Source organism: Mustela nivalis (genome assembly GCF_964662115.1).
Source record: "Mustela nivalis genome assembly, chromosome: 17".
In the NCBI taxonomy this organism is placed as follows: Eukaryota; Metazoa; Chordata; class Mammalia; order Carnivora; family Mustelidae; genus Mustela; species Mustela nivalis.
In genome coordinates, this window is record NC_139036.1 from 7,035,171 (window position 1) to 7,062,782 (window position 27,612).

The 27,612-nt window shown below is 43.1% G+C and overlaps 1 protein-coding gene across 3 annotated transcripts in view; it reads left to right on the forward strand.

Moving 5' to 3' along the window:
- The window catches only part of DNAH9 (dynein axonemal heavy chain 9), a 318,684-nt gene that overhangs the window by 55,388 nt on the left and 235,684 nt on the right, over positions 1–27,612 (forward strand). Inside the window, exons 17-20 of one of the 3 annotated variants that reach the window (XM_082708418.1) lie at positions 8–432; positions 18,266–18,488; positions 19,103–19,269; positions 26,379–27,249. In XM_082708418.1, coding sequence (XP_082564544.1) covers positions 8–432; positions 18,266–18,488; positions 19,103–19,269; positions 26,379–27,249 — 1,686 coding nt within the window. Of the gene's footprint in view, positions 1–7; positions 433–18,265; positions 18,489–19,102; positions 19,270–22,424; positions 22,504–26,378; positions 27,250–27,612 lie in introns of those variants that run through there. The other 2 variants (XM_082708419.1, XM_082708420.1) reach the window with 2 other exon arrangements.

Genomic DNA, 27,612 nt, shown 5'->3' on the forward strand with positions numbered 1-27,612 from the left:
CCCCCAGGCGGACATGGAGGGCATGGCCCCCTTGGTGAGAATGAGGAATGCGCTCCTGGACAGGGTGCAGAGCGTGCTGGCCCTCTGCTGCAACTATCGTAACGCCTTCAGCCAGTACTCCTACCTGTACGTGGAGGACCGGGGGGAGACTCTGAGCCAGTTTCTGCTGTATGGGCGTGTCCTCACCCCCGAGGAGATGGAAGCCCACGCAGAAGACGGCATTCCGGAGAACCCTCCTCTTCTGCATCAGTTTAAGGCCCAGATCGACTCCTATGAAAACCTCTATGAAGAGGTGTGCAGGCTGGAGCCCATCAAGGTGTTTGATGGCTGGATGAAAATTGACCTCCGACCCCTGAAAGCGACCCTGCTCAATGTCATCAAGAGGTGGAGCCTCATGTTCAAACAGCATCTCGTTGACTTTGTCACCAACAGGTACTACCGCTGTTCTGGTTTCCTCCAGCCTCCCAGGCTGTGGGGGACACCCTGGTTTTCATTTCTCCCCAATGGCTTCATTGGTTCAATCAAAAATGAAAACAACTGGTTGAGGTTCCAGGCCCTTGGTTACCGGTGATGGCTTTGGTTCTGCCCTTACCTCGGTTCACCAGATGAGGCCTCCTTTTCTGTTATTTTCCATTTGGTGCCCCGTGTGTGCAAAGCACCCAGGAAGTGGTAAATAATGTTCTAGGTGATAATAGAGCTCCGAGCTCCCTTTGCCACCCTAACTGAGAAATCTCTTTAAGCCTGGAAAACAGAGGGGGTCTCATGGGCCTCCTAGACTTTATTTCTACCCCTTGCTTCTTGTCTCAGATTATCCAGCTGTACCAAGGGCAAGTCACTGAGTCCCCACACCCCCCGATGCCTATCTGTGCTATCCTAGCCATGGGACAGACTGGATCTGCCATGGTCTGTTCCCCTGAGCACTTCAACTATCCAGCACTTGCATATCTGCCACCATTAGAAGCTCAGCTACCACCCCAGTCAGAAGCCTGTGGCAGCGGGTGGGGGGGGGAAGGCACGGCCCTTCTGTGCAGCCCTCCTGCTTTGAGTGTCAGCTGTGGCCCCAGGAAAGCCAACCTGACCCCTTCCTTGAGTTTGGGGTAGTCTTGCTTAATGCTACTTTTGCCTTGTTCACTGATCTAGCCCTGGGAGCAGAAGAGAAATGGTCTCCCTATCAAGGATGGGTCTATTTGCAAATGAATTCTAAGAGAATTTGCAAGGGTGATGGTCCTCCTGCTCTAGGAAACTGCAAGAGAACATTGTGAGATAGTTTAAGTGGATTTCCCCAGTGTTCTTTTATTTTATTTTATTTTATTTTATTTCACAGAGAGAGAAATTACAAGTAGGCAGAGAGGAAGGCAGAGAGAGAGAGGAGGAGGCAGATACCCTGCTGAACAGAGAGCCGGATGCGGGGCTCGATCCCAAGACCCTGGGATCATGACCTGAGCCGAAGGCAGAGGCTTTAACCCACTGAGCCACCCAGGCACCACTCCCCAGTGTTCTTTAAGAAGAGCCCAGTTTCATGTGTCTGTTAGCCATTTGTATGTCTTCTTTGGAGAAGTGTCTGTTCACATATTCTGCCCATTTTCTGACTTGATTATCTGTTTTCTGGGTGTTGGGTTTGAGAAGTTCTTTATAGATCTTGGATATCAGTCATCAGGGAAATTCAAATCAAAACAACATTGAGATACCACATTACACCAGATAGAATGGCAAAAATCAACAAGGCAAGGAACAATATATTTTGGAGAAGTTGTGGAGAAAGGGGAACCCTCTTACACTGTTGGTGGAAATCCAAATTGGTGCAGCCACTCTGGAAAACAGTGTGGAGGTTCCTCGAAATATCAAAAATAGATCCACCTTGTGAAATGGCAATAGCACTACTAGGAATTTACCTCAAAGATACAGATGTAGTGAAAAGGGCCATATGCACCCCAATGTTCATAGCAGCAATGTCCACAATCGCCAGACTGTGGAAGGAGCCGAGATACCCTTCAACAGATGAATGGATAAAGATGGGGTCCATATACACAATGGAATATTACTCAGCCATCAGAAGGGATGAATACCCAACTTTTGCATCAACAGGGATGGGACCAGAGGAGATTATGCTGAGTGAAATAAATCAAGCAGACAAAGTCAATTATCATGGTTTCACTTATTTGTGAACCATGAGGAATAGCATGGAGGATATTAGGAGAAGAGAAAAGTGAAGGGGGAGAAATTGGAGGGGAGAGGAACCTTGAGAGACTATGGACTCCGGGAAACAAAAGGAGGGTTTTAGAAGGGAGGGTGGTAGGGGGTGGGTGAGCCTGGTGACGGGTATTAAGGAGGGCACGAATTACATGGGGCACTGGGTGTTCTACACAATGAATCATGGAACACTATATCAAAAACTAATGATGTACTGTATGGTGACTAACATAACACAATAATTTAAAGAATAAATAAAAATAAAAAAGAAGAGCCCAGTTTCCCAAAATTCACAAGAACTGCAGCTCACTGAGGAACTGAGAGACAAGAAAGGAAAACACTGGGAAGAGGTGGGGTAGAAATAGAGATGTCTCTGAGTGTAGCTGTTTCATAGTCCCTTCTCAAGGGTGGGTCTGGCCTTCTAAGGACATGGAGGCGTGTTTCAAATTGTAGGTCCTATTATTATTTATGTGTGGCCGGGCCAGCCAAGAGACTCAATGGGAAATGACTGCCATTGGAAAGGTAGTTGGTTATACTCAGATTCTAAGATGACAAGACACACTATGTTCTATGGGGCCACACAGGGTGGCACTAGGGTCGATCAGGCCGAGGCAATGATGGGAAAACAGGGGCAGGAGACTTTATTGTGCTTTCCGTGGGAAAAAAAAATCATTAAGATAGGATCAGCGGGATGAGAATGGGCCCTTTTGAGTGATCTCAGCAGGCTCTGGGATCAGAGGGCCACTGTCTAGTTTTTTGGTTCCTGATCCTGGAGTTATTAAGATAGGTATGTAGTGGTCTAGAGTGTGATAGCCAGATGGAGGAGGTGGTTGGAGACACGGATGGATTCCTGTTTGATTGGTTTGTATAGGAGAGGCATGCTCGAAGGCAAATCACTTTTAGCTCCTCTAGGAACTGGTCCGCCAGGTCTGGGAAAAGAGGAAGTCCCTCTAGGGTGGGTAAGACCTCAGAGTACACGGCTGATACAGGATACAGTGATGGCAGTGGCCAGGTGCCTCAAGCGGGTACGGCTTCATAGGATCTGCTGGTAGAGGTAATAGGATAAAGGCACAGAGTTCTTGTCCTCAGTGCCTCCCAGTACTGTCAGTGTGTAGTCCATATTTGGCATTCCTGTGATCATGAAGAAAGTGGCTCATCTTTGTGTGTTTGTGGTCAGTTTCATGCTTCCCCTTCTTTGCCCGTATGGAGCTCTTGCCCACTTCTGTGCGGACTCTATTTTTTCATGAGTGATAATTAGAATCTTTTCTTTTTGATATTTGATATATACTGGGTGTAATCCTATGCTAATTGTATATATTGCAAATGCAGTCGCCCTTTGAGTGGCCTGACTTCCCACCACCTTTACAGTATGTTTGCCTCATCACATAGCCCAAGGAGTTCATCTTTTTTCTAACACTGCATCCTTTTGTCTTGTTACATAAATCCCTTCCACCCTGAGATCCTAGTGATGCTCTCCTATGCCCTTTCCTAAAAGGTTTGTGGTTTTATATTTCTCATTCCATAGCTCCTTGTCTGCTCTTGCCTTGTATGACAAAGTCCTAATTGCTCTAGTTTTGTCCTAAATCTCAGTATCTAGCAGGGCAAGTCCCTGCCTTGTTCATTGTCATTAAGACTGTCTCCAGGATTCTTGGCTCTGGCTATTCCATGAAAATTGATAAAAATCCATTTGTAGGAGAGGAAATGTGTTGGGATTTTGATTATATTTGCAGTGACTATTGTTTGATTTGAGGACAATGGTCGTCCTTCTTCACAGAGTGTTCCTGCCCAAGAACACGTCATCTTTCCATTTCTGTATGCCTTTAATGTCTTTCAATGACATTTTATAATCATTACCTTTAAAATAAGTCTCATGACTTTAAGATTCATTCCTAGGTATTTTAATTTCGGGCTCCTGGTACAAACGATATTTTAAAAATCGTATTTTCTGTGGAAATGGAATTGATTTCTGTCTATTGATTTTGTATCAACCATCTCCGCTAAATTAACTTATTAATTGCAGTAAGTTAGCAGTGCACTCTTTTGGATTTGCTGTTAACATAGTCATCATCTACAAATTTATGATAGTTTTATTTCTTCCTTCTCAGTGTTTTTATTTTTAATACATTTTATCACTATTTTGTTCTTGCCACACTGGCTAGGACTTGAGGTTTATTGTTGAATAAAGCGATAATGACAGGTACCCTTATCTTGTCCGATCTTAAAGGGGAATACTATAACATTTCACCACTAAGTATAACATTTGCTGTGAGGTTTTTTTGTTGCGTTTTTAAAAAATATTTTATATATTTATTTGAGAGAGAGAGAGAGAAAGCAAGCAGAGAAAGGAGCAAAAGGAGAGGAACAAGCAGAGTCCACCCTGAGCATGGAGCCCAGTGTGGGGCTCGACCCAATAACACTGAGATCATGACCTGAACCGAAATCTGAAGTTAGATGCTTAACCAACTGAGTCACCCAGGCGCCTCTTGCTATGGGTTTTTGTGGATTCTATTTATGGAATTAAAGAAGTTCCTTTATTTTTTTTAAGTTTATTTTTTATTTTTAGTAATCTCCATAATCAGTGTGGGGCTCGAACTCACAACCCCCAAGATCAAGAGTCACATGTTCTCCCAACTGAGCCAACCAGGGGCCCCTAAAGAAATTCCCTTCTATTCCTAATTTGTTAAGGGGATTTAACATAAATGGAGATAACATTTTATGAAGTGCTCTTTCTAGCTCCATTAAGAGAATTCTGGGTTTTTTCCATCGAAATGTTAAAGTGGTGAATATACTGGTTTCTAGTATTAAGTCACCTGGGGTTTACTGAGGAAAGCCCAAAATCCCAACACAAAGTATTATCTTTTCCAATATATCCACTGATTGATTTTGTTTGCAAATATATTGGTTATTGTTGATGTGTCTCTATTTGAGAGTGAGATTGGCCTTGTCTCTTCCTTTCATCTCAACTTGCTCTGTGGTTTTGTTAGTTTCATAAAATGAGTTAGGAAGTAATCCTTCCTGTTTATTCTCTGGAAGAGTTAGTGTAAGATTAGAACTCTCTGATCCTTGAAGATTTGATTTAAATCTCCTATTGAACATCTGGGCTCAGTATTTTCTTTCTGATGAGATGTTTACCTATAATTTCTCTAACGGTTATAGGGATATTAAGGTTTCCTATTCCTTATTAAGTCACCGTTCTATAGGAATATAGCCACTTCATGTAAATCTTTAAATTATTGTCATAACATTCATAATATTCTCTTAATCTGTTTACTCTCCCCAGAATCTATGATTATGTCCCTCTTCTCATTTCTATTCATTTCTACTTGCGCTTTCTGACTACTTTGATTAATCTTGCCAGAATTTGCAAAGAGCTATCTTATAAACTTATTGATCCTCTTTATTATAATTTAATTTCTATTTCAAAAATTTATTCTTTTATGTTTATTATGTCCATCTGTTCCTTTGGATTTATTTTTTTCCTCTTGGATAAGTTAAAGTGAATACTTTGCTCCTTCACTTTGAGCCATTTTTGTTAATGTAACAATAACACTTATGAATTCCTTTCTCAGTACAATTTTCCTACATCTTACAACCTTAGAATGTGATATTTCCATTATAATTTAGTTCTAAGTATTTTTAATACCCATGATGATGTGTTCATATATGTTTAATATTTCCAGGGGCATCTGGGTGGCTGAGTGGGTTAAGCATCTGCCTTTGGCTCAGGTCATGATCCCAGGGTTCTGGGATAGAGCCTCACATCAAGCTGTCTGCACAGCGGGGAGCCTGCTTCTCCCTCTCCCACTGCCCCTGCTTGTGTTCCCTTTCTCTCTCTCTCTCTCTCTGTCAAAAAAATAAATAAAATCCTTAAAAAGAAAAGTATTTCCAAACATAGGGTTCTTTGAGTGATTTTATTTTTAAGATTTTAGCTTTAATTCCAGTGTAGTTAACAAACAGTGTTATATTAGTTTCATGTGTACGATTGAGGGATTTGACAATTCTGTGTATTAGTGTCCGTCACAACAAGTGTGCTCTCTAATCCTCCTCTCCTATTTCACCCATCCCCCACCCACTTCCAATCTGGTGACCATCAATGGGTTCTCCCTAGTTAAGAGTCAGTTTCTTGTTTTGCCTCTTTGCTTTCCTTAATTCGTTTGTTTTGTTTCTTAAATTCCGCGTATGAGTGAAATTTGTCTTTCTCTCATTGACCTGTTTTGCTTAGCATTATGTTACCTAGCTCCATATCCACGTTGTTGCAAATGGTGAGGTTTCATTCTTTTTTATGACTAATAATCCATTCTGTATATAGACCACATCTTTTTTATCCATTCGTCTGTCGATGGACACTTGGCTGCTTCCATAGTTTGGCTACTGTATATAATGTTGCCATAAATGTAGGGCGGCATATAGGCTTTCAAATTAGTATTTTGTATTTTGGGGGTAAATACCCAGTAGTGCAATTACTGGATCACAGGGTGATCACTCAAAAACACTATTTTTGAGTGTTTGAGGAACTTCCGTACTGTTTTCTACAGTTCGCGTTCCTACCAACAATGTGAGGTTTTCCCTTTCTCCACATTCTCACCAACACCTGCTGTTTCCTGTATTGTTGATTTTAGCCATCCCAACAAGTGAGGTGATGTCTCATTGTAGTTTTGATTGATATTTTCCCGATGCTGAGTGATGCCTAGCACCTTTTCATATGCCATCTGTATGTCTTCTCTGCAGAAATGTCTATTCATGTCTCCTGCCCATTGTTTTAAAATTTTTATTTATTTTTTAAATTTCTTTTCAGTGTTCCAGAATTCATTGTTTATGCACCACCACTGCTCCATGTAATACATGACCTCTATAATACCCACCACCAGGCTCACCCAATCTCCCACCCCTCCCCTCCAAAACCCATAGATTGTTTCTCAAAATCCACAGTCTCTCATGGTTCGTCTCCTTCCTCCAATTTCCCCCAACTCCATTCTCTCCATTTCCCCATGTCCTCCATGTTACTCTTTATGGTCCACAAATAAGCAAAATCATATGATAATTGACTCTCTCTGCTTGACTTATTTCACTCAGCATAATCTCCTCCAGTCCCATCCATATTGATACAAAAGTTGGGTATTCATCCTTTCTGATGGAGGCATAATACTCCATAGTATATATGGACCACATCTTCTTTATCCATTCATCCATTGAAGGGCATCCTGGTTCTTTCCACAGTTTGGTGACTGTGGCCATTGCTGCTATGAACATTGGGATACAAATGGCCCTTCTTTCCACAAAATCTGATCTTTGGGGTAAATACCCAGTAGTTCTTCTGCCCGTTTTTTAATGGGATTATTTGTTTTGGGGGTATTGAGTTGTGCAAGTTCTTTGTATATTTTAGATATGAACCCTTTATTGGATATGTCCTTTGCTAATATCTTTTTCCATTCAATAGGTTGTCTTTTAGTTTTGTTGATTGTTCCCTTCTCTGTGCAGAAGCTTTTTATTTTTATGTAGTCCAACATTTGATGTTTGTTTTTGTTTTCTGTGCCTCAGTAGACATATCTAGAAAGATATGTTGCTATGGTGTTGCTATGGCCAGTGTCAGAGAAAGTACCACTTGTGCTCTCTTCTAGGATTTTTATCGTTTCTGGTCTCACATTTGGGTCTCCATTTTTAGTTTATTTTTGTGTGTTGTGTGGTCTAGTTTCATTCTTTTGCATAGAGCTTTTGCATAGAGCTGCTAGTTTTCCCAGTACCATTCGTTGAAGAAACTTTTCCCCATTGCATGTTCTTGCCTCTTTTGTCAAAGATTAATTGACCATATAATCTTGGGTTTGTTATGAGACTTTCTATCCTGTTCCATTGAACTATTTGTCTGTTTTTGTGCCAGTACTATACTGTTTTGATTACTACAGCTTTGTATTATATTTTGAATCCTGGGATTGTGACACTTTCAGTTTTGTTTTGTTTTGTTTTGTTTTCCTGTTTGTTTTGGCTTTATTTAGGTGCTTTTGTGGTTCCATACAAATCTGAGGATCGTTTGTTCCAGTTCTGTGAAAAATGCAGATGGTGTTTTGATAGGGATTGCAATAAGTCTATAGATTGCTTTGGGTAGTATGGGCATTTTAACAATGTTTGTTCTTCCAATTCATGACCACGTAATATCTTTCTATTTGTCTGTGTCATCTTCAATTTATTTCATTAGTGTTTTATAGTTTGCAGAGTATAAGTTATTTACCCCCTCAGTTAAGTTTATTCCTCTCTTCCCCTATGATCTCTGCCTTGTTTCGTTAATTCTACATATCAGTGAGATCATATGATAATTGTCTTTCTTTGATTGACTTATTTCGCTTAGCATAATACCCTCTAGTTCCATCCATGTCATTGAAGATAGCAAGATTTCATATTTTTGGATGGCTCTGTAATATTTCATCATATATATATCTCCCATCTTCTTTATCCATTCATCTGTCAGTAGACATCTGGGCTCTTTCCATAGTTTGACTATTGTGGATGTTGCTGCTATAAACCTTGGGGTGCAGCTGTAAACCTTCGGATCACTACATTTTTATCTTTAGGGTAAATACCAGTAGTGCAATTGCTGGGTCTAGTGTAGCTCTATTCTCAAATTTTTGAGGACCCTCCATTGTGTTTTCTAGAGTGGCTGTTCCAGCTTGCATTCCCACCAATAGTGTAGGAGGGTTCCCCTTTCTCTGCATCCTCACCAACATCCGTCATTTCTTTAGTTGTTAATTTTAGCCATTCTGACTGGTGTGAGGTGGTATCTCATTGTGGTTTTGATTTGTATTTCCCTGATGCCCAGTGATGTGGAGCACTTTTTCATGTGTCTGTTGGCCATCTGGATGACTTCTTTGCAGAAATGTCTGTTCATGTCTTCCGTCCATTTCTTGATTGGATTATTTGCTCTTTGGGTGTTGAGTTTGATAAGTTCTTTAAAGATTTTGAATACTAGCCCTTTATTTGATGTCATTTACAAATATTTTCTCCCATTCTGTCAGTTGTCCTTTGGTTTTGTGGATTGTTTCCTTTGCTGTGCAAAAGCTTTTGATCTTGATGAAGTCCCAGTAGTTCATTCTTGCCTTTGTTTCCCTTGCCTTTGGAAATGTGTCTAGAAAGAAGTTGCTGCAGCCAAGGTCAAAGAGGTTACTTATCCCTTCACTTTCAATGTGCATGTGTCTTTAGGTCTGAAATGAGTCCACTGGAGGCAGGATACAGATGGGTCTTGTCTTTTTATCCTTTCTGTCACCCTGTGCCTTTTGATTGGGGCATTTAGTCCTTTTATATGAAAGTAATTATTGATAGGTATGTATGTATTGCCATTTTGTTACTTGTTTTATGGGGGTTTTTTGGTAGTTCTTTTTTCTTTTCTTTTCCTCTTCTCATGATAAGTGGGCTTTCCTTAATGATATACTTGAATTCCTTTCTCTTCGTTTTTTGCATATCTATTACTGATTTTTGATTTATGGTTATCATTAGGTTTGTATGTAACATCATTTGCATATGGCAGTCTGTATTAAGATGATGGTTACTTAATTATGAACCCAGTCTTTAATCCTCTCCCCTCCACATTTTAGGTATATGGTGTCATACTTCACATCCCTTTATATTGTGAGTCCCTAGACTGATTTTTACAGATACACTTACTATTGCTGTGTCTGTGCTTCCTAATTTCCTTAGTCCTTCTTATAGTCTTTCCTCTCCACTCAGAGTCCCCTTTACCATTTCTTGCAGGGCCAGTTTGGTGGTCTTGAATTCCTTTAAATGTTTGGGGCTTTTTTAGAAACTCTTTCTTTCTCCTTCTATTCTGAACGTCAGCCTTGCTGAATAGAGTATTCTTGCCTGCAGATTTTTTCCTTTCAACACTTTAAGGGCATCATTCTACTCCCTTCTGGCCTGCAAAGTTTCTGCAGAAAAATCCACTTGTAGCCTTATGAGGTTTCCCTTGTATGTAACTGCTTTCTTTTCTCTTGCTGCCTTTAAAATTCTCTCTTTATCACTACTTTTTGCTACGTGTCTAACCCAACTTCCTTGGGTTGATTTTGTTGGCAGATCTTTGTGCCTTCTGGATCTGGATTGCTGTTTTCTTCCCCAGATTGGAGTATGCTGGCTACTCTAAGGGCTGCTTGCATACTGCCAGGTCTGTGGCATTACCTTGTATGGGCCATGCCGAAGAGCATATTAGAGAGGGCAGTAGCCAAAGCACAGCATAGTGGGGGTGGTGCATTGGGGCAGCCCTGCTAGCAAGTTTTACACCCTGCCTTTCCTCTGTGGGAGAGGCTCTGCAGTGCCCATAGTGAGGAGGGCTGTCCGAAGGGAGGGATTGTGGGAGGTACAACATGGGGGTGGGGCAGCTGTGCTGGCACATTAAGTAGTGAGTCTGCAGGTGCCCATGTGTTTATGCTGGGAGACAGGAGAGGGAAATGGCACCTGCCAGTTCCTTTATTCCTGAATGAGTTCGCCAGAAATTTCTGTGTCTCTAGAACATGCTCTGAGATTAGTACATAACTCTCCTTCCTGTATGCCCCAGGAACCTTTCAAAGAGCTGCTTCTCTGCTCTATCTCCATGGGCTTTTTGTTGTGCTGTCTCTTTAAGGGCAGGGATTCAGTTTCCCCTTGGCTGCCCTGCTCTCCCAGAGCCAAGCCTACAGATTTTTTTAAATTCCAGGTTTTGAGTCCCACTGGTTATAAGAACTTACCAACATTCAACCCCTCTGGTTTTCAAAGACAAATGTTATGGAGATTCACTTTCCCATGTGGACTCCCTGAGTGCCCCCAGATGCCTCTCTCCCAAGGCTGCTTGGGCAAGTTCATTTAGTTCTGACCTTGTCTCCACCCTTCCTGCCCTCTTTGATGTGGCCTCTTCTCTACATTTAATTGTGGGGTTTATTCTACCAGTCTTCAGGTGGTTTCTGATGTGAGTGTCATCTAGTTCTATCCATGGGATGAGGTGAGCCTAGGGTTCTCCTACTCTGCCATCTTCCTGGGACATCCTTCCAGTTATATTTTGTTATGGATTTTTAACAATTGCATTGTGATCAGAGAAGGTGATATAGATAATAAGCTTCTGAAATTTATTGAAGTTTGCTTTAAACTCTACATTATGGTCAATTTTTATAAACGTTCTGTGCACATTTGAAGAGAATGTGTAATTCTGTGACTGCTGGGGAGGGAGGAATGCTCTGTGTAGGACTATTTGATCAAACTTGTTAATTATTTTATTCAAATCCACTATATCCTCACTGCCTTTTTTTTTTTTTTTTTTTTTTTTTTTTTTTTTTTTTTTGGTCTGCTTAGTTGATTAATTATTGAAATCGTTGTATTAAAAATCTTCCACTCTGGGGCACCTTGGTGGCTCAGTCACTTAAATTTCTGACTCTTGATCTCAGCTCAGGTCTTGATCTCGGTGCCATGAGTTCAAGCCCTATGTTGGGCTCCATGCTAGGTGTAGAGCCTACTTAAAATTAAAAAAAAAAAAAAAAAACTTAAAAAACAACAACAAAAAAAGAAAACCTTGCACTTTGATGGTAGATTGTCAATTTCACCTTCTAATTCTGTCCCTTTTTGCTTCATGTATTTTAAGATTATGTTCTATGAGCATACAGAGTTTGACTTTTTATATCTTCCTGGAAAATTAGAACTTTCAGCCACACATAAAAATCTTCTTTATTACTAGCTATATTTCTTATATTAAAGTCTGTTTTCTCTTATATTAATGTAACAAAACCAATTTCCTTTGTATGATATTAGCTTGGTGTCTCTCATTTTATTCTTTGGCTTTTAATCTTTCTGTGCCTTTATATTAGGGGAGATTTTTTTAATAATCGGCATAGAACTGAATGTTTTATTCACCTTAATATGTATCTTTTAACTGAAAGATTTTGTTCATTAATATCTATTCTGCTACCATTTTATTATATGCTTTTGATTCTTTTTTTTTTTCTTCTTCCTTTTCTTGCCTCCTTTGGGTTGAATTTGGTTTTTTGTGTTCTTTTTTGAAGATTTTATTTATTTATTTGACAGAGACACAGTGAGAGAGGAACAGAAGCAGGGGGAATAGGAGAGGGAGAAGCAGGCATCCCACTGTGCAGGGAGCCCGATGTGGGTCTTGATCCCAGGACGTTGGGATCATGACCTGAACCAGGGGCAGACACTTAATGACTGAGCCACCCAGGTGCCTAATTTGTTTTTATTTAATTCCATTATCTTCCCTTCTGCTAATTTGGATGTTACATCATCCATGTCTACTATTCTAATGGTTACCATAGCTATTTTAATAAGCATCCGTAAAAGGAATAAATTTGTCAGTTTTGTTACTCTCCTCATAATCAGTATAAAGAGTTTAGAATAGTTTGATCTCAACTATTTATACATCAAATGATATTCTCATTCACGGTGATTTCAGTTGTTTTCTATTATTTATTCAAATACTACAAATTCCACTTTATTTTATATACTCAATGTTTATTGAAATTTATTTAAAATCAATTAAATTTATGAAATTTTTGCCCAATGCCTCTTTCTACATTACAGACTAGTTCCCTAAGTTATGTCCATCGGAAGCTCCATTAGTTTAAGAGTCTACTGGTGAAACTCTTTGTTTCCTTCTCTGAAAAGTCATGTATTTTTCCCTTGTACTTGAAAAAAAATGATTTATAGAAGGGAGAATTCAAGGATAACAGTTGTTTTCTATGAGTTTATTGAACGCATTATTCCTCTGTCTCTTGTCTGCCATTTTTACTTCTGAGCAGTCAGCCATCACTCTGGGGTTGGGGGAGATTTTTGTTTTTTGGTTTGGTTTGGTCGAAATCTGTCTTTGCTCTGAAGCTAATCAGCTAATTTTAACCTTTATATTTCCTTTTTGGTGAAGGTATCCATATGAAGTACCTTAAGGTTTTTTTTTTTTTTTTTAAGATTTTTAAAAAAAATTTATTTATTTGACAGAGAGATCACAAGTAGGCAGAGAGGCAGGCAGAGAGAGAGGAGGAAGCAGGCCCCCTGCCGAGCAGAGAGCACAATGTGGGGCTCAATCCCAGGACCCCAGGATCATGACCTGAGCCAAAGGCAGAGGCTTTAATCCACTGAGCCACCCAGGCAACCCAAGGTTTTCTTTTTTCTTTTTCTTTCTTTCTTTCTTTCTTTTCTTTTTTTTTTTTTTTTAAGATTTTATTTCTTTGAGGGAGAGAGAGCACACGAACAGAGCAGAGGGGCAGAGGGAGAGGGAGAGGGAGAAGCATACTCCCTGCTGAGCAGGGAGCCTGACACAGAGCTGGATCCTAGGATCTCGGGATCTTTGGCTAATGACCTGAGCTGAAGCCAGACAGTTCACCGACTGAACCACCGAGACGCCCCCTTGAGGGTTTCTTTATATTAATTCCACCTGGAATTTGTTGGGTTTTCTTGAACTCATGTTGTCTTTCAGCAGTTTAAGAAAATTCTCAGCCAGGATCTCAGAGATTGCTTCTTGCCCATTCTGTCAGTTTCTTCTGAGCTCTTAGGAAACTTACGTGAGATGTTTTTTCACCATCCTGCACATATTTTAACAGATTTTCAGAGTTTACAGCTGTCTGTCTGCACTGCAGTTTAGATAACTTTTCCACTTTTATCACACAGCTGTCTGATTTGCTCAGCTTTGTTTAAATCTCCTGTTTAATCCATTCATTGGGCTTTAAACTTTAGTGAATACATTCTAGTTTTAGACCTTCTATTTGATTATTTTATTTATTTTTTTAAGACTTTATTTATTTGAGGGGTGCCTGGGTGGCTCAGTGGGTTAAAGCCTCTGCGTTTGGCTCAGGTCGTGATCCCAGTGTCCTGGGATCGAGCCCCATGTCAGGCTCTCTGCTTGGCAGGGAGCCTGCCTCTCTTCCTACCTGTGATCTCTCTCTGTCAAATAAATAAATAAAATCTTTTAAAAAAGAAAAAGAAATAAACTGTCTTTAAAAAAAAAAAAGACTTTATTTATTTGAGAGAGAGTGAGAGAGCATAGGTGGGGGGTCAGCATAGAGGGAGAAAGAGAAGCAGGCTCCCCACCAAGCCAGGCTCCCCACCAAGTCCTCCCAAAGCAGGACTCAATTCCAGGACCTGAGATCATGACCTAAGCCAAAGGCAGATGCTTAACCAACAGAACCACCCAGGTGCCCTGTTTGGTTATTTTATAATTTTGTGTGTTCATTTTTGTATTCTCTTGTTTTTTACTCAAATATTGAGTCTTCTCCTTTATTTATTCATTTTTTTAAGTCTCAGGATGTGTTCATTAGAGGATGATCTTAAGACAACTTGTGATTTGTCCAATTTAAAAATGTTTTGTTTCTACATGCCATAGATTAAAGGTAATATAAAGAACTACCAAAAAGTATTAGCTTCCTTCTCCTGGAATTGCCCATCAGCATAGCACAGTGTGATCATTTTTGAATCGCTAAAACATATTTATTAAAGGCTTTTGCTATGCTTTTCTTTACAAAGTAATGCCATCAAAACTCATAATTTTCAGTAAGTTTTGTCCCCTTCTCGTCTCAGAATTCACCTTCTCAGAAAGCAAAGATCCATGCAGGATCACAGATTCTGAGTATATTTGGAGAGCCTCTGAAATTGCCTCTCTTCCTGACTCAGGCAATGCTGATTTTATACTTCAACTTAAAGTTGGGTCAGGGGCAGTGGCTGAGACCTACTGAGACTGTAAGAGCTTACTTAACCTTCTGAAGGGTGATTCCTGAAAAGAGCATTTCTGTCTTGACTAATACATTGTGCTCAGAAGGTTGAAGTTATTTTTCTCAGCCAGTCTTGAATTGGTATCTGAGAAACCACAGGGAAGGCACTTTTTCCTGCTGCCTGGGTCACAAACAATTGACAAGGCACTTAAGCAGGAACTCTTGTTTTAAAAAAAAAAAAATATGAAATATTGCTATTCCAAATTCTGAATTCTGACATCTGAAATCTTTGCAGGTTTCATTTCACTACTTCTGCTGGCTCCTACTCATGGTGATTTTTTTCCTTGTGTATCTTGTGACTTTGGAGGGTAAACATCACATTCCTTGGAATTGGTGAACATCTGTGGGAATCCTTTGAGGACTGGAGTGTAGTCCTCCATTTGTGTTTGCCTGTCATCGAGGGATTCTTCCATCCTTAGACCACCTGCATTTCAACGTGTAGTGGTCCACCTGCTTCCCAGGCTAAGGCAAGAAGTTTCCATACTTGCCCTTTCCATGCAGTGGATCTACTTCTTTTCGCCCTTGTGGTGTCATAACTTCACATGCAGCTTCCTACCAGCCCCCTCACCTCGTGTGGGCCCCAGGCTGAGTCACCGGTTCCCCACGTCCCACGAGCAATCAAAATAGCAGCCTAGTGTTTCTGGGGTTCAGTAGAAACCATCACAGAAGGATCACTTTGACCCCTCCTTAGTGCTTGGCTCAGCCTCCCAAAGTCCCTTAACTTTGTGTCACTTTAGTGACACATTTTTTTTTTTTAGATTTTTTTTTTTAATTTATTCATTTGACAGACAGAGATCACAAGTAGGCAGAGAGGCAGGCAGAGAGAGGAGGAAGCAGGCTCCCTGCTAGGCAGAGAGCCCGATGCGGGGCTCGATGCCAGGACCCTGAGATCATGACCCAAGCCGAAGGCAGAGGCTTTAACCCACTGAGCCACCCAGGTGCCCCTAGTGACACATTTTTAAATGATGTTGAAGTATATGTTTAAGCATTTTCATGGGCTCAGTGGAAGGGTTATTTATGCATATTATTGTGTGTGTCATATAGCTAGACACAGACGTCTCCAGCTTCTGCTCTGAATTACTCCGCAATTAGCCTTTTCGTAGACCACTCCACCAAAACCACTCTCATTGAGATTGCCAGCGTTAGTCATGTGGGTGAATCCTGTGATCATCACCTTCATCTTCCTCATACACCTCAGCAGGATTTGGTATAGCCGATTATTCCATCTTTCCCCAATAGCTTCTCCCTGTGGCTTTCAGGATACCTCACCTTTTGTGCTTTTGCTTCTGTCTCACTGGACCCATCTTTTTGGTCTCTGGTCTCTCTGGCTGGGCTCATCTCTTCTAGATTTTAGCATTCCTGAAACCTCGATTCTGAACTTAGTATCTACATTCCTAGTCCAGGTGATCTCTAAACCAACACTGAGAATGATCCATGTGCCAGTAACTACCCAATTTATGTTTTTAGCCTCATCTCTCTAGAACTCAAGACTCCCATTTAGCTGACTGACAGATACCTCCCCTAGGTGACTAGTGTTTGTGAGGCACCCCACACGTAATAAAAGTTAAACTTATCCCTCTTCCACCTTCTGCCTCCAAAAAACCCAGTCTTCCTCAGTTCTTCCCATATCTTTACATGGCATTGTCATTGACCCCATTGCCAGGAGTTAATGATTTCTCTTGTCTCCTCACCTCTCTCCCCAATCTATCAGTGAGTCTTATAGTATCTATCTGTGAAATTATCTTGAACCTTTCCATTCCTCATGTCCACCTTCCAGGCCCACCCAAGTTATCGTCATCATCATCTTCTGTCACCTGGACAACCATTTGAGTCTCCAAATGGCCCTCCTGGTTTCCATTCTTGTCTCCCTACCTCCAATGCTGCCACCACCATCATCACCTCCTCCAACAAAAGATCTTTTGAAAATATGTCAAATCATGCCATTCTCCTATTCAGGATGCTCATGCTTAGAATAAAATCTGGACTCCTTACCTTGGCAAACAAGATCCTGTGGTGTCTACCCCCTGTTGATTCTCTCACCTCCCCCCTTCTCTGTGTTTCCCCCTGTTCCTCTTTTTTTTTTTTTTAAGGTGTTATTTATTTATTTGACAGACAGAGATCACAAGGAGGCAGAGAGGCAGGCAGAGAGAGAGGAGGAAGCAGGCTCCCTGCTGAGCAGAGAGCTTGATGCGGGGCTCGATCCTAGGACCCTGAGATCATGACCTGAGCCAAAGGCAGAGGCTTAACCCACTGAGCCACCCAGGTTCCCCCCCCCCCCATTCCTCTTATGCTTCTGCCTGCTGACATTTTCCCTTTCCTCAAATGCATCAGACTGAATTCAGGCTCAGTGCCTTTACTCATGCTGTTCCCTGTTCCTCAGAAGCTCTTCTCCCATTTCTTTCTGTGGCTCACTCCTTCTCATAAATTCCATTCCTGCTCAAATACCACCTCAGTAGAAAGGCCTTCACTGACCACTCCACAGAAAATAGAACTATCCATAGTCTCCATCCCCTTACAGCATTCAATACCATGTGAAACTATACAACTTATTTCACTGATTTGTTTCCTATGTATTTTTCCCATTAGAATGTATACTTCATGTGTACAGAGCCTTAGATTCTCTCATTTGTCATTCTCTCCTCAGAACCTGGAAGCATGGTTGGGTGCAAATATAGGATATATCTCATTTTATGTAATAGATGCTCAATAAATATTTTTGAAATAAGAATTGAATGTTGCTTCACTCCCACAGTAACCAGTGAGACAAATGATTTCCCAATCATAGAGTTGAGGAGACTAAGAGGCAGAGATATTAAGTGAGCTGGCCTTGGTTACACCTCTAGTAAGTGTCCAAATTAAACCCAAGTGTGGTATGACTTTAGAGACCATAATATTTTTTTTTATTTTCAATTTTTTGAAATTTTTTTCTGAAGTTTGCTTTGAAATAACATCACATACCAAAAGAAGTTGCAAAAACAGTACAGAGTTCCCTTGTACCCTCACAGAGCTTTCTCAAATGATACCATCTTGTTTAACTATAATGCAGTTATCGAAACCAGAAAGCTAATACTGGTGGAGACCTAGTAACTAATCAACAGATCTTATTCATATTTCACCAGTTTGTCTCACTAACGTGGGACAGGTCTCCTGAGTCTCCTCCAGCATGGAGGTCTTTGTCTTTCGCCACCGTGACCCTTCCAAAGAGGACCGTATTCTCAGCATCAGGGTCTAATCTACACAAAGTGCTAGACTTGTGGGAAGTTTTCCCCAGCGACAGCTGTTATTTTGGGGGGAAATAAATAAATCTTCCTTTTGAGGAGCAGAAGGGAAATGCTTCTTCCCATTCTCTTTGTTTTGCTTAGCTTGGCTGACCTTGAAGTGTTTATCAAGAATAGTGAGAGCGGCATGCTCAAGAAAGTTGAAAAAGGGGATTTCAAAGGACTGGTTGAGGTTATGGGACACCTTATGGCTGTGAAAGAACGACAGGGCAGCACCAATGAGATGTTTGAGCCCTTAAAGCAGACTATTGAGTTGCTGAAGACCTATGAACAGGAATTGCCGGAACTGGTGTTTAAGCAGCTGGAGGTCAGTACGAAGGGTGTTTTCGAAATAAAAGAAAGAGAGGGAAAGTTTCTGACCTTCAGAGTGGGGTGATGTGGGTTGACGTAAATGAGAAACGGGGCTTGGTGAGGGCCCAAGGCTCATGTTTTGGAACTATCTGTGTGCCTCTCTAGCACACTCTGGAAACTCCTCATATATGAGGCAGCACAATGCTGGAAAGAGATGGGAGAATTGATGTGAATGAAGTGTTTTGGTTTGGGGGGAGGTGGTTGTGGGGGATGAGCCAAGTTTTGATTCAGAGAAAAAAAAAACCCAAGTCGGAGAAATGTTAAGATGGACTAAGGAGATGTGAAGCATGAAAGAAAATAGTCAAGCACTCTGAGAAAATACAGAAAACAGCACAGGTTGCCCGGGTAGCAGTGGAGGGCAAGAAGGGTATGGAAGAGTCAGAAGGAGGGGATAGCCGGGCAGGGAGGCGACCAGGGAGAGATGGGTCAGGGGAAGGGAGCCTATGACACCATGACATCATAGCATGGCTTTGTGGGTGACCCAAAGACATCTGCGTGCCATCCAGCATCGGATCTGCGGGCGAGGGGGAGCACAACGTAGTTCTGACCACATGGAGGTCATCTTCGCAGGAGCTGCCTGAGAAGTGGAACAATGTGAAAAAGATGGCCGTCACCGTGAGGCAGCAAGTGGCACCACTGCAGGCAAATGAAGTGGCCCTCCTCCGCCAGAGGTGCTCAGCCTTTGACCTGGAACAACAGGAGTTTTGGGAGCAATTCCGCAGGGAAGCCCCCTTCAGGTACGCACCCGCTCCTTCCTTTTTCAACATGGCGATCTTTGGGTAATTGAGGGTCTTTCAGTTGAGTTCTTGAATTCTCTTAGCAGATGAAAACGAGTTAGGTCTTCCCTCACACTTGGGTCTTGGTTAGAATGTGGTGCTGTGTGGGCAGAGTCCCATCGTGGCCTGGATGAGACAACCAAAGGCTGCACAAAACCGTGCCTTTAAAACAAAAATCTAGAAACTCTGTCTCTTCAGGTTTGTCAAAGGACTGTATGTGATCAAAACATGAGGTTTTTGACAAAGCCATTTGTATTCTAAATTCTCACAGACTCGTGTTCTTTTGGTTTAAAAAAGTGGCTGGTAGAATTGGAAAATAGTTCTGGAAGGCACTTTGGAAGCCTAAGGGAAGGATTTGAGGTGATAGAGTTCTTTCTGTCTCTGCTTAGTACCGCTCAGACCCATCCCCACTTGTGAGAAGGGTTGTTTTTTTTTTTTAATATTTTATTTATTTATTTGACAGAGAGAGATCACAGGTGGGTAGAGAGGCTGGCAGAGAGAGAGAGAGAGAGAGGGAAGCAGGCTACCTGCTGAGCAGAGAGCCCGATGTGGGACTTGTGGGACTCGATCCCAGGACCCTGAGATCATGACCTGAGCCGAAGGCAGCGGCCTAACCCACTGAGCCACCCAGGCACCACTGAGAAGGGGTCTTTACTTAAGACAACAATAAGACCAGGCAGCGTCATTCAGATGGGTCCACATTACATACACACAGACACAGACAAGTTTAGCTCAAATCCTCCCTCAGTGGAGAAGTAAGTGTCCCAGGGGTCTGTGCTTGGTCCACTGTTCAGTGCAGGGGCTCCAACCAGAACAAGCTGGTTCTCAGTGTCGTGTGTCTGCTGACATAGGTTGTTGATAGAGTGAAAGAATTTTTACAAGTGTTTACTGTAGTATCTGGCACGAGAATGACCAACCATCCCAGTTTTCCCTTGGTGGCTCTGGTGTTAGCGCTGAAAGTCACACTTCCAGGGAAATCCCTCTGTTTCAGGCAAATTGGACCCGTCGGTCCCCCACCATGGCAGACAGGAAGGACCTACATGTTTTTGTTATTCACTCACCAAACACTTATTAAGCACCTCCTGCCTCCCAATTACTTGGGGCTAGAGAGAACAGGAGTGCATTAAGAGGCAGGCAGGACAGAGGGTCAACTCTGCATATGACAAACGTGTATCTGTCACGAGACTAAGGCAATGTGCCACCATGTTGGCCGCACATCACAATCACCTGGGGAGCCTCTAAAATTGCCCATGTCCAGTCTGTCTCGCAGACCAACTGAATCAGATTCTCTGGGGCCAAGACCTGGCATCAGTAGTTTGTAAAGCCCCTCAGGTGATCCCAGTGTGTGGCCAAGTTTAAGACTTGCTGCCCTAGGGGGAGGTCACTGGTTCCCTTTCAAGCCATCATTCCAGGGCATGTAATTCTAAATGAGATCCAGATGCCTCTAGAATAATTGACTTCAGAGCTGTGCCCTTATTCCAAGGAAATATCTATTGCTCTAACTATTGGCAAAACTCCTTCTGGGACCATTCTTTCAATGTCAGAGACCTATTCTCTGGATTCTCCTTTGGAAGCACAACGGAATTTTTGAAATTCAACACTGATCATGCAGAGGCAAAGCTGGTGAGGGAGGTGGGTTGTCAAGCTGAGTAGTACCACTCAGTGGTAACAGTCCACCAACGGCAACAGCCATGAAAGCAATGACGTGAATATCTTTGCATCAACTGTCCCTTAAATTTTTTTTTCAAAAAAGGAACTCCACATATATTTGGGGAAATAGATTCCCAGAGGGTCTTCTGATACCTGCTTGAAAGTAAACAACGCCCATTTGCTGGTGTGATTTTGTGTGTCTGTTGGAAACGTGTATCCTTCCTTCATAGTTATATCCTGTATCTGTATTGATCAGCTGGTGGTGTTTTTCTTGAATGTGATAGCTGCGTTGTTCTTTTCTTTCTTAGCACTTGTATCTGCTGGCTGGGAGGATACTGCTTCTCTTAGCTGGGTTTTCCAAGCTCACATCTGTTAATTTGACATGCAGATGAATTTTTGCAAGAGAATACTTTGAAAAGAACTGCTCACAGCAGCGTGGAAAGGCAAACATTACTTCAATTGTGATGTGTTTCTCTTCTTGTCAAGAAAACATCAGGGCTAGAGCAGAATTGTGGATTTAGTGCTGAAGGGAGTCTTAGTGGGAATCAACTCCTGCCTCGTTTTGTTCCTTAGTTTCGTGTTGTGTGAATGTGTATGCTTGACATTTTAAGGCACTGTATGTGGCCAAGGATTTTAAATCTGGTTCCTTCCCTTTTAGATCATTTATGAATATCTAAAATGCAGCCCCTGGTGCATTCCTCTGTGAGTGCAAGTTTCTGTCCCTGATTAGACTGCAGATCTAGCTCACACTGATCTTGGCTTTGAGAAGGAAGAAGAAAGTGAGTGTCTCATTAGGATCTTGCAGCCTGTCAGATGCTGGGTGATGTCTGGTCATTTGGGTTGAGGTTCTTCGTGTTCAAGTGTGACTTCCTTCTGTAGTTCGTAAGTCTGAGCTGTATCAGCATATTTCTAGCTGAGCTCCCTCACTTCGAAGTAATTGGCTAAATCATCACCCTCAGTTTCAGAGACTTTCCACACCTCTTGAAGTTGGAGGTGAGTTTCCCCCTTTGAGTGAAAGGAACATTCCACATTCCTAGTGACCTTCTCTGGTTCAGTGTTCCTGACCTTGAGTGCAGTCTTCTTGACCTTAAGGAATGATGATGCTATGTCATCCAATCATCATACCCACATCGAGACCAAGGTAACCCAGCAGTTTCTTAGTCAAAGCACTTGATCTTAATGAGGTCCAACTCAGTGGAGACCATTAATGTTTTCAACTGGCTGGCTACCAGATTCTGTGAACGGTTGAGAGAGCTTTCTTGAAGATGCCCTCCCTTTGGGTACTATCCTGGATGACAGCTAGAGAAAGCAAAGATCTCCAGATAGCCCAGATATGTCTTGCTTGCATAGCATCTGTTGTCTCTTCAATAGCAGAGTAAAGAGAGCATAATTAGTCACCAAATCTTGCATGGACATATCAGTGTCCTAAGACATGTCATTATTTCAGCTCTACCCTATTCTTCCAGTTAATCTGACTTACCTGATTGAGGCTTCCATAGAACACAAGAGGTTGTTGTCTCAGCAATGGAGTTGGCAAAATATGATGTAAGTATTGGGATTTTAAGGTAATACATATTGCCTGACCTCAGGGACAATTTCAGACACAAGTACTCAGACATGTTCATTGGGTGGCCAACTGGAACCTCCCCTGAGGAGGCCCTCCACAACCCCTGTAGAAGATGGTCCCTGAGCCAATGTGAAAATGCAGATTAGCCATTTAGAAAAAGACGAGTGGGAGGGAAGGGTATTCTGGGCAAAGGCACAGAAGGATGAGAATGTAAGAAACAGTAAGAAAACTGCAGGACATGGAAGTGAGAATGAAGAGCTCCACACGACCACGTTTTGACCATTATTAACTGCTGAGGAGTCTAAGCATGAGGACAACACAGTATAAACACCACTCTCCCGTGGCTGCAGGGAATGTGGCTGCAGGGAACAGGATGGAGTGAGACTGACTGACCCAAGGTTAAGTGCTCCATGGAACAGTGATGGCAGCAGCCTGGGTGAGAAGCAATAGCCCTAGACTGAAGCCATGGCCATGACAATAGAGACAGAACAGATCTGGAAGGGATTTAGGAGGGGAATCAGCTTGATTGATCAAGTACAGGAGATGAGCAGGTAAACCAGCACCATTCTCTGTCTTCCATCCTGGACCAGTAAGGGGAAGGCAGCGCTCCTCTGCTTACCGATACAGGGCCACTGAATGGAAAGAACTGGAAGATCACATGTTCAGGTTGGGGGAAGGGAGTTTTAGGATGCATGTGTCATCATGGAATGCCCAGGTATGGTTCTGAGGTCCACGTGTCCCACCTGGTGGCTTCCCAAGAATTAATTCTGTTTTCACGTTCCTCCCTCTGCCTCTCTCCATACCTCTGTCTAGGTCAGGCCTAACTCAATGGTTTTTCTGCAGTCATACACATGAGCACCAAATATCCATTTCTCTCCATTCTATTCATCCCAACTTTCCAGACATTTCTCTTTTAGATTAAAATACTTTTGCATTATTATTTCAATTTTAAAGACTTACTACACCCCCTTCCCTCCAATTGCTTTCTTGTTCTTATACTGTATTGTTCCCCTAGGGTCTAGAGAACTACTCTCAGTTTATTAGGCACATTAATCAGCTCTGTGAATATCCTTACAATGTGCACCAGAGTTTTGAAATGGGAAGAGGTTTACCTGCCCTTACATCTAGGGATTCTTTTTGTTATTTAGGTCAAATTAACCTTTATGTGTGCACAGGAAATGACTGTCCATAAATTTAAACTGGAAACAAAAATTACACCAAGAGGTAGATGAAGTTTGAAATAGATTTGACAATGGATCACTTCTTCCAGATACTTGAGGAGCCGATAGTGATTTAAGGGTGTTCATATGTGCTAAGGAAAGAATGGTGAGAAAGACCATTTCTCCCGTGTACACCCCCAGACACTTTAGGAGCTCACAGCTTACCTAAAAAGTTATTCCTGAATTATGCCCCATTAATAAGGTAAATAGTGTGGACTTTTAGAGTTTGTCTGGCAGATCTTCTACAGCAAGAGGTGAAATTCACTTTGCAAGTCACTTCGGTCAAGATAAAAAATAGAACCTATGCACCCAGACAGTTAGTTTTTGGAAATGAAGACCAAGCAGAAGGGTCACTCATGCATGGTGAGCTTTCCTGCTGGACCTCTTGCCATGAAGATGAGTGGAAGGCTTAGAGTTAGGTTTCTTTCTGGTCACTTTCCTTCTGGTTCTTTTTCCACTGCTGTCCTGGGAGAGAAGGTGCCTTGCTTATATAGAGGAAGGACCCTCTTCAGCTCTGAGGACTTCAACCTCCTGTTCTGTTCTGGAAATCTCTGGAACTGGAGAATAGTGAAGACATGCCATGATGTTCAGTCTCACTCTCTTAAGATGTAAATGCACAACTGTAGCACACAAGCCAAGAACTATTTAGGTGGAACAAGTAAAATCAAACCTAGCAAGCATCAGAGTTAATCTGACACTAATTTAATGGTATGCATAACTGTTATTGTGTTGCATGGTAATTAGGCTTAAGTGGTGAGCAGTTCAGGTAAATGACTTTAATTAGGATTACTTTCCATCCGTCAAGTCAAATATTTCCAAAGACAACTGAGACAAGAGACAGTTCAAGAATAGGACTTTGTATGTCCTCCTCCCTTCCGCACCTCACTACCCAACCAACATACACGTACATACCCTATACACATACACACACACACGTATGCATGTTAGACTGGAGGACATGACCAACTCTCCAGCCACTCATTTCCTCTCAACTTTCCCCTTGATAATGAACTCCATGGTGCCCTAATCTGATTTTATTTTATTTTTTAAGATTTACTTATTTGAGAGAGAGAGCATGAGGAGGAGGGACAGGGTGAAAGAGAGAGACAGTCTCAAGGAGTCTCCATGCTGAATGTGGAGCCCAATGCGGGGCTTGATCTCATGACTCCGAGATTGTGACCTGAGCAGAAACCAAGAGTTGGACACTTAACCGACTATGCCAGCCAGACCCCCTGCACTGTTCTGATTTTAGAGGAACATGTATTCACCCTGAAGTCAGGGTGCCCCATATCTAGCCCTCCAAGCACAGAAGAAACCTAAGACCATTGACAGGGAGAAAAGAGATTAAGGGAGGAAAACAAGAGGCTGCTTGAACACCTTGATTCTGCATGCTTCTGATCAAAGAAATGTTACCTGCCCACATGGGTTCCTTTATGTGTAGGGTTCTTTATCTGGTTTTTAATTTGTAAGTAATCTCTATCCCCAACTTGGGCCTTAAGCTCATGACCCCCTGAGATCAAGAGTAGCACGCTCCACCAACTAAGCCAGTCAGGCAGCCCTGCATGTTGGGCTCTTGTGTTGGGGCAGAGGCTATGCCAGGAACACTGGTCTGGAGGGGTAACACCATAAAGCGGGTGAGGGTCAGGGACTGTGGGGCCATGCCCTGAGCCCTGGAGAGAAGAGGATGAGGACATGTGAGGTACAGCTGTAAAAACTAGATACAGTGTCCATAGCAGTTGGGTCCAGAAGCACAGGCCACCCAGGGTGCAGGAGAGAGCAGGCCAGGGTGGGCAAAAGGGAGAGCAAGGACAACTCGGAGGAGGGACTTAAGAAGATGAGGAGCCTGACTCAAGGGACATAGTGAAGGAATGGGACAGTGACTGTACAGGGCCTTGGTAAGGGCCTTATGCTAGGTCTTCAAGGTCCTCCACTTGTGGTTCCCAAACTTGAAAGGTGCTGTTGCCTGAAGGGGGTGCACCAGTGAGCTTCACCAGGGTCAAGGACACCAACCTGGCCCATTGGAACCAGCCGGAGAGCTTGAAAGCAAACTACCTTTTCCTGGGTCTCACCCCCAAAGAGTCTGATTTAACTGGACTCAGGAGCAGCTTGGGCGTGGAGGCGTTCAGAGCTTCCAGAAGATTCTAACATGCCATCCAGACTGAGAACCAGTGCTCCAGAGGGAGTAATGTCAGATTGGGTCTAGGGTTGGGCTGTAAGTGCCAGCTCTGTCGCTTCTAGACCCCTGCCACTCGCAGCTCTGGACCAGAGCTGTGGCTGCATAGATAGCACTGACAGTAACATGATAGTGCCCTCTTGTGTCAGGCGCTCCAGAAGCCAGCAAGTGGAAGCTGAGTCTAAAGGGTGCTTGAACAAGGGGTTAGGAGAGGAGTGATTTTATCTCCTCAGAGGTGAAGAAAAGAGCCAAGCGTGATGTTCTCCTTGAATGGCCTTTTCTGCTGCTGGCCGTGCTTACCCTACCCCGAGCACCTTTTCTTCCCAGGCTTCAGTGACAATTGCTGCTCTTTGCTGAAATACTAAGCACTTAAAGATTTGAGCTGGTGTTACTTGGGTGATTCCAGGACATGAACCCTCTGGGCACTGTACTCACAAAGGGAACACGTTGTATCTTGTAGGTTTGATAGCATTGACCCTCACCGCGTTCTGGACGCCAGGCATGTGGAGATCCAGCGGATGGAATGTACCATGGCCTCCATCTCCGAGGCGGCTGACTTGTTTGAGGTCAACATTCCCGACTATAGGCAGCTGAAGCAATGCAGGAAGGAGGTGTGCCGGCTGAAGGAGCTCTGGGACACCATCGGGATGGTGACCTCCAGCATCCACGCCTGGGAAACCACCCGGTGGAAGGAGGTCAATGTGGAGGCTCTGGAGTGGGAGTGTAAACGGTTTGCCCGGCACATCCGGAACCTCGACAAGGAGGTCAGGGCCTGGGATGCGTTCACAGGCCTAGAGAGCACCGTGCTGAACACCCTGAGCTCCCTGAGGGCAGTAGCAGAGCTGCAGAACCCGGCTCTCCGGGAGAGGCACTGGAGGCAGCTGACACAGGCCACGGGCGCGGCCTTCACCATGGATGAGGATGCCACCCTGGCCCATCTCCTGCAGCTCCAGCTGCACCACTTGGAGGACGAGGTCCGGGGCATCGTGGACAAAGCTGTGAAAGAGATGGCCATGGAGAAGACCTTGAAGGAGCTGCAGACCACCTGGGCCGGCAGGGAATTCCAGTATGAGCCCCACCCACGGACTAATGTCCCCCAGCTGCTGTTGGACGAGGACCTCATCGAGGTGCTGGAGGATAACCAAGTCCAGCTGCAGAACCTGATGATGTCCAAGTACATCGCCTTCTTCCTGGAGGATGTGTCTGGCTGGCAGAAAAAGCTGTCCACGGCCGACGCTGTCATCTCTGCCTGGTTCCACGTGCAGCGCACGTGGTCTCACCTGGAAAGCATATTCATGGGCTCCGAGGACATCCGGGCTCAGCTGCCGCAGGTACCTGCCGAGGAGTTCCTGCTCTCTCTCTTCCCTTACCCGAGTCAAGGGAGGAGTCCCTAGTTCCCACATCTTCTAGACCTTTCTTTCTCTGCCAGCCTTGGCTTGACTCTAAGGTACCTCCCACAAATGTGGGCCAAGTCACCAAAAGTCAGGCAGAGGGAAAGAGAAGGTGAAATGCACACCAATTTGTTTGTCACCGGAAGGGTGGGAAAAAGGAAGAAGAACCTGGTGTATCAGCGTTGTTTTTTTTTTTTTCTTTTCTTTTTTTTCTTTTTAAACATATATGCAAGAAAGGAAGCGGGAACTGTTTGCTACTGCAGTGTGGGATAACCTTCTGTGTTGCCCCACAGATGACTACAA